The sequence below is a fragment of the Arvicola amphibius genome, chromosome 2 (assembly GCF_903992535.2).
Source record: "Arvicola amphibius chromosome 2, mArvAmp1.2, whole genome shotgun sequence".
Classification (NCBI taxonomy): Eukaryota; Metazoa; Chordata; class Mammalia; order Rodentia; family Cricetidae; genus Arvicola; species Arvicola amphibius.
In genome coordinates, this window is record NC_052048.2 from 59998034 (window position 1) to 60010779 (window position 12746).

Sequence of the window (12746 nt, forward strand, 5' to 3'; positions counted from 1 at the left end):
TAGATTTCCTTATCTTGTCCACAGTCACTTCTCTCTTCCATGTGGCTTGCCTACCACTTGCCCCGTACCACTGCCCGCCCTGCCCAGGCCTGCTCCTTATGTTCCTTCTTAATGCCTAGACCAGTGGTTCTCAAAGGGTGGGTCATGACCCCTGGGGGCTAAACAACCTTTTTGCAGGGGTCACGTATCAGATATCCTGCATATCAGATATTTACATTATGACTCATAACAGTAGCAAAATTAGAGTTATGAAGTAGCCACGAAATAATGTTATGGTTGGGGTCCCCACATGAGGAACTCTATTAAAGGGGTGAAGCCTTAGGAAGGCCAAGAACTGCTGTCCTCCATAAGCCTTCTCTCCACTGATAATGGGCTGTTCTAAGATCCTGCGAAGTGAAGGCTCACCTGTGGGTCTCCCTGTGACCCTGTGAGGCAGGGTCAGATGCAGGGGACACAATTGGCGAAATTCTGCTGCCCTCAGCTTTGCCTGATCAGCAGGGACCACAGGGCCTGGAGCTTTAGGTGAATCCCAGGCACTTGGCTGGGTAGTTCTTGACTATGTGGTGGGGTAACTCCTCTCTGATAGGTCAGCTGTCAGAGCTGGGGGCTTTAAGGTACAGAGGCGCTGCCTCAGTCCTGGCCCATGGTTAGCTTATGGAACAGAACAGTTTGACTTGCCAGCAGGCAACCCCACCCTTGTCTGCTGAGCCCATGCTGGCTTTGGGTGGTCATAGCTGCCTACGGTCTCTGCGGCTCGGTTCTGGTCTGGAGTCTGTTTTGTTGGGGTGGGGACAGAGGCCGTTCTGCAGACCAAAATTCAGAACAGTGCTAGAGTTTTGCTCTAGATGATCCACAGCTGCCATCCATTCTCTGCCAGGCACCCTTGCCACCCTTGCCTACCCTGTGAGGGGCTCTGGTCCAGGGCATTCAGCAAAATCTTCCCCAGGGCTCTTTTTGATATATTCTTCAAGAGAGACAAAGAGAGGCTGGATCAGGTTGTGTCCCACTTAGGAGGTAGAGTATAGACTTCTGGAAGCTTCCATGAAGCTCCTTGGGGCTGGTCCCACATCCCCTCTCCATGTTCCTCTTTATCCCCTCCTGCCCCATCCTCCCTTCCTGCCCCCATCTTCCCTTCCTGCCCCATCCTCCCTTCCTGCCCCCATCCTCCCTTCCTGCCCCTATCCTCCCTTCCTGCCCCATCCTCCCTTCCTGCCCCATCCTCTCTTCCTGCCCCATCTTCCCTTCCTGCCCCATCCTCCCTTCCTGCCCCCATTATCCCTTCCTATCCCCTCATATTGTCTTCCTCTCCTGTACTCCCCCGCTGCCTCCCACCCCTGAGGCTGGCCACACTGGCTTCTCAGAGACTCCCAATGGGTAGGGGTGGAGCAGTGTGCAGGCTCCATTCCACCAAAGACCAGGGGCAGATGTCCCTGGGGAAGATGGTGGCTAAGTACTCTCAAACATTTGCTCATCTGAACTCCAGAGCACATTGTTTATTATGAGCATCTAAGCAATGGGAAGGCAGTGTAGAAAGGAAGAACCAAAAAGAAAGAGGCCACACCTGTAATTCTAGCACTCAGGAGGTGGACGCAGGACCAAGATTCCCAGGCTAGCCTGGGGTATGCAGTGAGATCCTGCCTCAAAAACAAACAAACCCAAACAAAGAGACACACCTCACTGCTTCTGGGGCTGGGCTGAGCCTCAGCTGGTCTCCAGCTCATTCCCAGCTCTTTGTCTGCCCAGCTATGCAAAATCTAGCCTGACCTGGATAGCCCATGTTCCCAGCAGCCTGACAAAGAGCAAAAATGAAATCTCAGAGATCCACCTGTCTCTGCCTCCCAAGTACTGGGATTAAAAGTGTGCGCCAGCCCTTTAATCGCTGCACTCGGGAGGCAGAGGCAGGCAGACCTCCCAGCCTGGTCTACAAGAGCTAGTTCCAGGACAGGTTCCAAAGCTACAGTGAAACCCTGTCTTGAAAAAGCAAAACAAAAACAAAACAAAACAAAAAGTGTATGCCATCATGCCTGGCTAGTTTTTAATATTTTTTTTTGAGCCTGGTAGTGGTGGTGCACACCTTTAATCCCAGCACTTGGGAGGCAGAGGCAGGCAGATCTCTTGTGAGTTTGAGGCCAGCCTGGTCTACAAGGCTAGTTACAGGACAGCCAGAGCTGTTACACAGAGAAATTCTGTCCCCAAAACAACAGCAACAAACAAATAACAAACAAACAAAAGCAACCAATTTTTTTTTTTTTTGTGGTAGAATGTGCCAGGCTGGACTCAAACTTGTGGCAATCCTCCTGCCTCAGTTTCTCCAGTGCTGAGATTATAGGCACCACTGTGCCAAGTCTGCTATTCTTTAATAATTTGTAGCCATGTTTATTTTTAAACTATTTTGTTAAATTTTATGCGTATGGTGCTTTGCTTGTATGTATGTCTGTGATCATGTGTATGCCGGGCGACTGCAGAGGTTAAAGAAGATGTTGCATCCCTTGGGACTGGAGTTATGTTGGCTGTGAGCTGCCATGTGGGTGCTGGGAATTGAACCCTGGTGCTCCCTGACAGCAGTGGGTGCTCTTTGTCGTTGTTTTTGCTGTTGGAGACAGAGTCTCTCTACATAGCCCTGGCTGTCCTGGAATCCGCAGTGCGTGCTCTTGACCACAGAGCCGTCTCCCCAGCCCTGCAGCCATGCTTAAAAGAGATGTTAGTTAGTTAAATTCTTTCTTGGTTATCCTCCTTTGGCCTTTAAAATTTATTTATTATTGTTGCCCATGTGTGCGTATGTGTGGGCATGTATGCCATGACACGTGTGGAGGTCAGAGGGCAACATTATGAGCTCGGCTTTCTTCTCCCACCTTTTCAACGGTGCTAGAGACGGAACTCAGGTTGCCAAGCTCAGGTGGCACACAGCTTACCCAGTCATCTCGCTAGCCAGCTCTGGGCTTTAATTTCAGTTTCATCAGACTCCTAAAACAATCTGGAATATCCTCTTCTCTGGGTGGCTTCTCTGAGCCACATTCTGTATCTGTCAGTGGAGGAGCCCCTGCTGACCAAGGAAACCAGAGCCCTAGGGGTGCCATACAGGCTCCCCTCAGCCTCCCAGCCTCCCTTGGCTCCACAGTGTCACCCTCGGGTCCCCTATGGACTCTCCTTGGCCCTTCTCACCATCACCTTCTTCTGGGTCCCCCAGCTCACCTCTAGACCTCCCTTCCCTTTAGGACCCCCCCAGAGCCCCACCAGGTCCCGGAGCCTCTGCAGGAGCTGTAGCACATCCACCAGCTTCTCCTCGAGCAGCGACAGTCGCACCCGCTCTGTCTCCACCATCTGCAGCTCCAGCCTCAGATGCTCGGTTGTCTCCATGGTCTGCTGTGGTTCTGCCTGGGATAAAGAGTCTGGTGTGTTCCTGGCACCTGCATCCCCGGGATGGCTGCTCATAGCTCCCTAGCAAGGTTGCTGGCCTCCCTGACACTTTTGCAGAGATCACCTAGTCTGGCCTCCTGCATGTAAGGTAGCCATGCAGATAAACCACCCTGAGGCCACAGGAGCTAAGTGCCTGCCCCAAACTGTACAGTGAGCAGGACAGTGAGCAGACACGCACAGTTCTCTAGTCTAACAACTCCATTCTCTCCTTTCTTTTCTTTTTGATATATCTGCGTTGCTGGCAACCCCAGTGAGAACAGAGACACAGCCAGAAACATAGCACATCAACCTGGAATCCTAAGGTGGGGGAGGGGTCTTTACCAGACAGCGACAGTCAGGGCTGAGCTGTCAGGAGCTCACTACCCACATCTACTCACTTGACACATGTTACAGATGTGGAAATCAAGGCACAGAAGGTCACATGGGTACTAGAGCTGGCACTGAAACCAGGCAGCCTGTTCCAGCATGCACTGTGGGGCACTGCTCTGACTCCCGACTTGCTACTGCTCAGGGCTCAGTGTCTACTCTGGGGCCCAGAGTGCAGAGTGGAGATCCTTAGGGCAGAGTTCTACACTGACATGGAGACCTGGCTGTCATGTGTCCCTGGAGAAGTCAGGGGTGACTTCCCCAGTGGGCCTGGAATGATAGTGTGTCTAGCTTAATCCTTACCAAATACACGACCTGTAGGAAGCTGGCATTTCCTGTTACCCATCCTTCCTCACAGGAACACGCCTAGTCCTGTGTGCATTAGACACTCGCTGCTTGGTGGGCTGACGTATTGCCTGGTTCCAGAATCACAAATAGAGCCAATCGAGATCTTTAAACTAAGTTGTTAAAGCACCATCCTTGACAATCCCTAGGTTTCTCAGTCTGACTCAAGGCTAAGGTTTCAGGGAAACACAGACAGAAGACAGCCATGTTTATGCCTCTGAACAGCCCATGTAGCTGTTCCCCCCACCTCCCCAAGTTCTTGTAAGCGCCTGCTTTGTAACCAAGCTAATCTGGGATGGCATTCTGTAACAGGCAATCAAAAGTTCCCACAAAGAGAAACGAGAGGAGACCACATCTCCTGCGTCCCGTTCACAGCTCTGTGAGTGGGTTATGGCTGAAAGTCCCTCCAGCCATAAGACCTGGGACCTTAGGGCCATGCTGACCTCCTCCTCCGGTGTCCCCAGGGTCTTTCCACTGCAGCCGAGGGTCTGCAGTTGCTCCCCGAGCCTGGTGACATGGGTCTCCAGCTCTAGGTTACAGATGTGGGCAGCACCATCACAGCGGCCAAAGAGAGTCTTGAGCTTCTCAGCTGTCTGTTCATCACACCTGCAGGGGAGGAAAAGCCAGCACTGTGGGGACCTGTTGTCCCCGTGCTCCAGCCTTGAAAACAGATGCTGGCATGGGACCTGTCTGTTCAGCATCTTCCTGTGGCTGCTTGGCTTCTCAGAGGGACTCCTGGAGGTGTTCCTCCCATCCACCTCACCCAGCCAGCTCCAGCCAATGGACTCCCCAGGCTCTCCAGCACTCCTAAGGCCTCTGTTTCTTCCTGGACCCTTCTCACACCATCTACATTGCTTGGCAGAATTGCCTCCAGCTCTCCTCCACTGCCTTGTCCTCTCACACTTGCTCCCCTCCCTCCCTACAGCAGGGGACCCAGGACAGCAAGGCAGCCTTCTGCTTATTGTTTTCTAATGGCTCAAGTGTTGCCTGGCACACAAACAGGTAGTTAACAAGTGTTTGGCATGGACATGAAGAATGGGTGATACATCCACCCCTGAAGGCCACAGCATGTTACAGTCTACTAATCTTGCTGCCCCAGAGAGCATCTTACATCCTGACCGCATGTCCTTGAAGACAGTGTTACAGACCCATCTTTGAGACAGGGAGACTGAGGCCCAGAAAAACCAGGCAAGTTTTTGGATTACCCATGGGCACGGAGCTCATTTTTATCGTCCTCTGAGACGATACAAGGGCTACACCTGTGGGTAGCTGAGAACGCAGCAGTTGGGAGCCAGGCTGGGGAGGGAGGAGGGCTTTGAACTGTGTTGTAGGAAGTGACGGAAACCTGCAAAGTGGCAGGAAGAGAACAGGCCCTGGGCCAGGGATCCAGGGAGTCACGGCTGGTGGGGACTAAATCCGCCCACAGGCTAGGCTCTCCCTGCTCTTCTCATTTTACCCTTGCACTTGGGGGTTTTCCACTTTTGAGCTATACTCCCAGGAGGGGCTGTCAGGGGCCAAGGATGTCTGTACTCTAAAACTGTCAGCGTCTCATGTTGAAGCTGTGTGAAGGGCCCTGGATGAAGCTGCCTTCTGGGAGGCGGGGGTCTGTGCTTTTGGTCTCCACTGCCAGGCCAGAGCTATCCAGCCACTTACCTACTCTCACAGCCTGAGGGCTGCACCAGAGATACCTCAGCAAGGGCCTGTGGGGGCCTGGACTTTTCCTGCCACCTTTCTTCTTCATCTTCAGAGGCGGTCTGGCCTTCCACGGAGCGGAACAGCTGCTCTTCCTCTGCTGGGGAGACACATTCTCTAGGAACTGGAAACCCAATGTGAGGACCATCCAGTCCTCCCCAGGAACATGTATGAAGTGAGGAACGGGTGGCGCTGTCCCCTTTCCGTTCCTGGCCCAGGGCGCTGGGAGACTGCATGGAATCCCTGAGATACAGCCCTGTTTCCTCAGGCGACACGTGAGGATGCATCGGTGGTGTCAGGACCGAGCAGCAGTTCCATTTCAGGACATGCGACCTGGATTAGGGAACTGGATGAGGGCTTTGTGGGGTGTTAGCACCAGGTCAGAAAGACTCTCAGCTCTCAGTTTGGGAGGTTGTGGGAGGTGTCCAATATGTGGCCTGTGGTCCCCAACAGCTTTGATGAACTCCACCCTGACCAAAGTGGATGGTGACAGCGGCTCTGTCCTACAGCCCAGGCAAAGCCGTTGTCCCAGGAGCATACTAAAGTCTCCTAGAGACCCTGACCCTTGTCTACTCCAGCTCTGGGTACCCGTCAGGCTGTGCCAGTCAGAGGTGGTCCTCTCTAGCCACAGTGAAGGTTCTGGAAGAGCTGGGATCCCTCAGAAGATAATGTGGGAGTCAGTGAGTGTATAGCCAAAACGAACTCAGGTGAGGGCTGATCTTCCAGTTCTGTGCTTGGGGGCTAGGTTATGGGCGGAGTTATGCCTTCTGAGTGTGACTGATCTCAGGGTAAGGGGAGCAGGCCAGGCCTTAGAGGTGGCTCCAAATCTATGGGCTCTTCTGAGATCCCATACTTTCCTTTTAGTCTGAGCAGTTTGTGCTGACTGATGGAACACTTTCAGACTTCCCTAGTTGAAGTAGTATTTAAAACCAAAATGAGACCTTACCTCATGGGAGACCTGGGAAGCCTGCTGACACAGACATCAGGGATTTTTGGCTCTGGACACCATTTCCCCTACCTGGCTTCCCCATGGGTTCTTAGGGCCCCACTATCTGGTTGGGCCATACAGAGCCACCATGAAGACTTTTCATGACAATGTTCCTAATATTGACAGTATATGTCCCTCCCTTGATTCCTCCCCCGTCACTCATCTGTATTGTCCTGGTGCTGAAGGCAGGGTAGGTGGTAGGGCTCTGAACCTGGGTGTAAAGGATAGAAACCTAGTCCTCAGCATGCTAGATTCCCAAGTGTCGGGTTCTTGAGAAGACACCAGAAGATGAGCCTTTTAGGGGGCTGGAAACCAGCCTGAGTAGCAGGATGGGGGTTTGTCTGAGGCTGACCGTGGTGCGGATGCTTCGGCCCTTGAGAGCAGGGATGAGGCTCGGCCTCACTGACCATGGGCCTGGCAGTAGGCTGGGCACTTGGGGACTGACCTTCATCTGTGTCTCTGCTCCCTGAGCAGGCGTCTGACTGCTGAGCTCCCCCTAGAGCAGCGTCCTCTTCTCTGGTTCCTCTGGTATCAGGTCCGCCATTCTTGTTTCCTGGCTGTACATTGGCTTGTGCAGGGTTTAGGGACCGAGGTCCCTCCGACCTGTGGGCAGGGGAAAGATAGATTTTGAGACATTTCTTACTCTGCACAGGTAAGCCACCCATGATTCCACCATTGTCTTGGCAAAGTCAGGCTCCCATAGGTCAGAAGGAATGCTAAGATATGTTCCAGTTTTCTATGCCAACAGGGAACAGACATGAAACCCAACTTTAGAGAATGAGATGCAAAGCAAATCCGCAGACACTACAAGACTGGTATCCACCCTACAACAAGAATCATGGGAAAGGAAATGCCCTTTTGGCTTTTGGGCAGTCATGTGGTGATGCTGTACTTGGGGTTGCAATAGTCATATTGTGGCCATGAACAAGCATCTGAGAGAACTGCCCAGTAGTTGGGTAACAGCCCCAACATCTTTAGAGGCTGAGCTAGCCAGTCCCGTAGCTAGCTAATTCTGGACTTGAGATGGTTGATATTTATTTTTATTTTATAATTTATTTTTATTTTATGTGTATTGGTGTTTTGCCTGCATGTATGTCTGTGCCAGCCCCTGGAGCTGGAGTTACAGACAGTTGTGAGTTGCCATGTGGGTGCTGGGAATTGAACCTGGGTCCTCTGGAAGAGCAGTCAGGGCTCATTAACTGCTGAGTTATTTCTCTAGCCCCTATTTTTATTTTATGTGAATAAGTGTTTTACCTGAATATGTCTGTGTACAATACATGTGCCTGGTGTCCATGGAAGCCAGAGGAGGGCGTAGGAGTCCCTGGGACTAGAGTTACAAATGGTGAGTCACCATATGAATGCTGGGAACTGAACCTGGGTCCTCGGCAAGAACCGCGAGTGCTCCTAACTGGTGCGCCATCGCTCCAGTCTGAGTGGGTGGATTTTTAATTAATTTATTTTATGTATATGGACGTTTTGCCTTCATGTACGCCTACACACCACATAGAGGGTGTCTATACACCAGAAGAGGGTCTTGCACCCACTGGGACTGAAGTCGCAGATGGCTGTGAGAACGATGAAGGAATTGGGAGTTGAGCCTGTTTCCTCTGGAAGAGCAGCCTGTGCTTTACAAGGCTGAGCCATCTCTCCAGCCCTGTGTGGAAGTTTCCGAAGCTTACTGTTTCACTTTTGCTTTCTGAAGAGACAGTGCCTCGCTGCTGTAGTCCCTGCCGGGATTACAGACACACCAGCGGGCTGGCTAGACCCACACTCTTCTTTCTTCCCACCATACTTTCACACACTTGTTAATTAAAAGTACGTAATTAAACATTCTATGTCTTGGCCATGAAAGCTTTTAACTGCGGAATCTTCCCCTCTCTGGGATTTGGAAAACCCACTTCATTCCCCATCAGTCTCCTTGGTACTCCAAGGTTCCTGTATTTGGGATGTTTCTTTTCTGTGCCCCTCCAGTATACAAGGTCAGATAATGGGGGAAAAACTGACATAAAATAACCATGTTTATTTATTTATTTATTTAAAGGCAGGGGGTCTCTGTGTAGTTCTGGCTGTCTTGGTCACTCTGTAGGACCACACTGGCCTTGAACTCAGAGACCCACCTGCCTCTGCTGGGATTAAAGGCATGCACTACCACCACCCAGCATGAACATATTTATTAATGAGATGGCAACTTATTAAGCTGGTGCCCATGCCTCTTGCTTTACAGCAGCTCCTGTGCCCCCCAGCTTCTCCAGCACGCAGACATTTCTGTCACAACCCAGGATTGCAGCTGTTACTTTCTTTTCCAGTCACTGTGACAGACTGTTAGCAGAGACAACTTAAAGGATGCATTTGGGCGCCAGGTCTGAGGAGCTTAGTCCGTCCTAGAGGGGAGGGTATGGGGGAGGATGATACGGAGGGGAGGGTTTGGGGGTGAGGGTGTGGGGGGATGGTGTGGAGGGGAGGATGTGGGGGGGATGGTGTGGAGGGGAGGATGTGGGGGGGATGGTGTGGGGAAGGTGTTGTGGGGGAGGGTGTAAGGTGTAGAGGGAAGGGTGTAGGGGGAAGGCATGGGGGGAGGGTGTGAAGGAAGGGTGTGAAGGGGGATTGGGGAGAGGGTATTGGGGAGGGTGGGAGAAGACTTTGGGGGGAGAGTGTGGGGGGAGGGTGTGGCGGTGTAGCTGTGTTGGTGGGAGTGCATGGCAACTGGTGTCTCATGTTTTGTGTACCAGGAAACAAAGTCTGGCAATGGAATGGGGCTGGACTACATCCCAGAAGTTTTTCTGTCTCTCTCTCTCTCTCTCTCTCTCTCTCTCTCTCTCTCTCTCTCTCTCTCTCTCTCTCTCTCTCTCTCTCGACAGGGTTTCTTTGTGTAGCCCTGGCTGTCCTGGGACTGGCTCTGTGGACCAGGCTGGCCTCAAACTTACAGAGATCCTCCTACCCCTGCTTCCCGAGTGCTGGGATTAAAGGTGTGAGCCACCACTGCCCGGAAAGTCTTGCTGTCTTAGGGTTTCTACTGCTGTGGTAAAACACCATGACCAAAAGCAACTTGGGGAGGAAAGTGTTTATTTCATCTTACAGCTTCTAGTCCATCATCCAGGGACGTCAGGGCAAGAACGCAAGGCAGGAACCTGGAGGCAGGAGTTGATGCAGAGACCATGGATGGAGGGTGCTGCTTACTGACTTATCCCCTCTGGCTTGCTCAGCCCGCTTTCTAATACCACCCAGGACCCAGCAGCCCAGGGATGGCACCACACACAATGGGCTGGATTCTCCCACAGTAATCACTAAATAAGAAAGCACAGCACAGGCTTGTAACAGGCAGATCTGGTAAGAACATTTTCTCAGTTGAGGTTCCCTCTTTCCAAATGACTGTAGCTTATGTCAAGTTCACAGAAAACTAGTTCCCCTGACTCCCCCGCCCCAACAACTTCTCCCAGCTAAGCTTCATCCTCTTAAGGGTCCGTACTCTCCCTAGACATCTTGGGACTAAGTGTTCAAGCACTTCACATTTCAACCATAGCAATAAGTAATGTCATTGTCCTCATTTTACAGAGAAGGAAGCGGAGACACAGAGAACCAGAGCAATCTGCCTACCTCAGATAGAGAGGACCCTTCTCCAGGATGCCCCCTAAGCCTTACCGAAGGGAAAGGAAGCCCTGGAGTGACACAGCATAGCCATGGCCAGCTTTGGGGACTACAGGTCACACACATGAATCTGGGAAGAAGACCCTCAAGGCAGGGTTAGCAAGGGAGCGAGGTAAGGAGAAACTTTTGAATTTCCCAAGAACCTCAGGCTGGCCGCAGAGGCAGAATCATTTTCTGAGGGTCCCGTGTGGCTCCTGTCTGCTGACTGGGCTTCAACTGGGTCCTCCATAGTCAACACAGCTGCAGAACCCCTTGTTAGGTCACCAGGAGACACCCTGTACTTCCCTGTCTGTGTTCTCTAGGGGGACCCTTACTTCACTGGGTACTACTTTCCTTTGGTATCCTCAGCAGAGAGGGTGTTTCTGGTAGACGTCAGGATGTCAGTGGCCCAGAAGGCTTTGTTGGGGCTTCCCTGGTGGCGTGATGGTCCTAGAGAAATGAACTCAGGCGACTTCCACTCTTCCTTAGACCCAGGTCTTCTGTGTTGCTGGGTGTTCCCTCCAGCTGACTACATCCACCCTTCCTGGGACGCCACTGAGCCTCTGACAGCTTCCATGTTGCAGTCTATGGCCCATCTGGCTGCCAGCCCAGGGCTTAAACAGTCTGACAGTAGCCAGATGTTGCATTTCCCCTTCCAGCCTAGGGACGCCCTTCTTGGTTCTGTGATGCCAAGAGGCCTCAGAAGCTGCCACCCTGGAGGAGACTGTGGCTTTGCTGTGTGAACTCGCCAGCTCCCTCACCCCCTCTGAGCTCCTCATTTTATTTCCCGACTTGTTCCCCAGTGAACAATAATGGGTCTCTACTCTGGGGGTCCTATGATGATGAAATGAAGAAATGGAGTACCTGCCTTCACTGATGTTTGGGTGAGTTCAGGGGGCACCCAGAGGAACAGACAGACTGTGTGTATCCAGCTAAGCATTTACTTCAGTGTCTTCTAAAAAGGTGAGCACATTAGTTTTATTTATTTTATTATCTTTTAAAATTTATAATAGTGATGTGATATGACTTCCTTTAAAAATTATTTAAGAGCCTGGCAGTGGCAGTGTGTGCCTTTAATCCCAGCACTCGGGAGGCAGAGGCAGGCGGATCTCTGTGAGTTCGAGACCAACCTGGTCTACAAGAGCTAGTTCCAGGACAGGCTCCTGTAGAGAAACCCTGTCTCGAGAAACCAAAAAAAAAAAAAAAAAATTATTTAAGCTGGGTTGGAGGTGTAAGCCAGGAGTAGAGTCTGTCAAGTATATGTGAGCATCTGGGTTCTATGTCAGCACTGCAGAGAGAGAGAGAGAGAGAGAGAGAGAGAGAGAGAGAGAGAGAGAGAGAGAGAGAGAGAGAGAGAGAGAGAGAAAGAAAAAGGAGGGAGCTGACTTAAAGGGAATCAGGCACTCCATAATCTGACTAACAGGGCTCGGGCCCTGGGAGAGTCTGAGGTTAGCAAATGCTCAGATACTAGTAACAAGCAGTTTGGGGCATCATTGGAGCGGGGCTCTTCCCAGACAGGCTTCCTTTGCATGGAGAGCAGAGAGTCGAGAGCGGCGTACCCTGACTCTAATAGTCCGCAGCCACGGTGCTGCTAGGCACACACTTGGTATGTTCCCTAGAGGCCCATGTGTTGAAGACTTGGTGTCAGCTTGCCTCTACTGGGAGGAGACGGAGCCTTTTAGGAGGCAGGGCCTTATGGGATAAAGTAATTTGGGGTGTGCTCCTGTCGGGGGTGGTATTATTGGGATCACATCCCTTCCTTTTTCTTTGCTTCCTGGTCCCCCACCCACAAGCAAACTTACAAATCCATTTCTTTAGTCTCCCTAATACGCTGGCTACATCCCAAGTGCTTGGTAGCCAAACCTGGCTCTGGCACCACTTTCGAGAGCACAGAGAGAAAAAGAGGAACCTTCTCGCTCATGTCAGGACAGCACAGTCGTGGACGTGGATCTAAACCACAGGTAAGTTTCTCACCACAGGCCCCAACCAGCACCGCAACCAACCACGAATACAGATAACCATAGCCAGGAGCCAAACACCCCTCCCCCATCTTTTGGGATTGGACGGAGGGCCTCATGTATACTGAACCCATGCTCTACCCTGACCCGGCCCGAACCCCAAGCGTTTCTTAGGTTCTTGGTTTTCATCACAGAAAGCTGACTAACTCAGACATTGGAGAGCATTTCTCTGTTTTCTCAAAGCAAGCTGGATAAATAGCCCATTTTTTATTTTGACAGATTAATGTTATGATACTGTAACTTAAGTGGGGAAAATAATTTTATATTATAACCCTGTATGAAGTATTCAGGTGTAA

The 12746-nt window shown here is 51.5% G+C and overlaps 1 protein-coding gene across 2 annotated transcripts in view; it reads right to left on the reverse strand.

Annotated features, from left to right (window-relative positions):
- Efcc1 (EF-hand and coiled-coil domain containing 1) overlaps positions 1-12746 on the reverse strand; it is a 36291-nt gene that overhangs the window by 5018 nt on the left and 18527 nt on the right. Inside the window, exons 3-7 of one of the 2 annotated variants that reach the window (XM_038319149.1) lie at positions 7254-7411; positions 5782-5917; positions 4572-4734; positions 3235-3375; positions 901-964 (exon numbers count right to left, since the gene is read on the reverse strand). In XM_038319149.1, coding sequence (XP_038175077.1) covers positions 901-964; positions 3235-3375; positions 4572-4734; positions 5782-5917; positions 7254-7411 — 662 coding nt within the window. Of the gene's footprint in view, positions 1-900; positions 965-3234; positions 3376-4571; positions 4735-5781; positions 5921-7253; positions 7412-12746 lie in introns of both variants that reach the window. The other variant, XM_038319148.1, reaches the window with a different exon arrangement.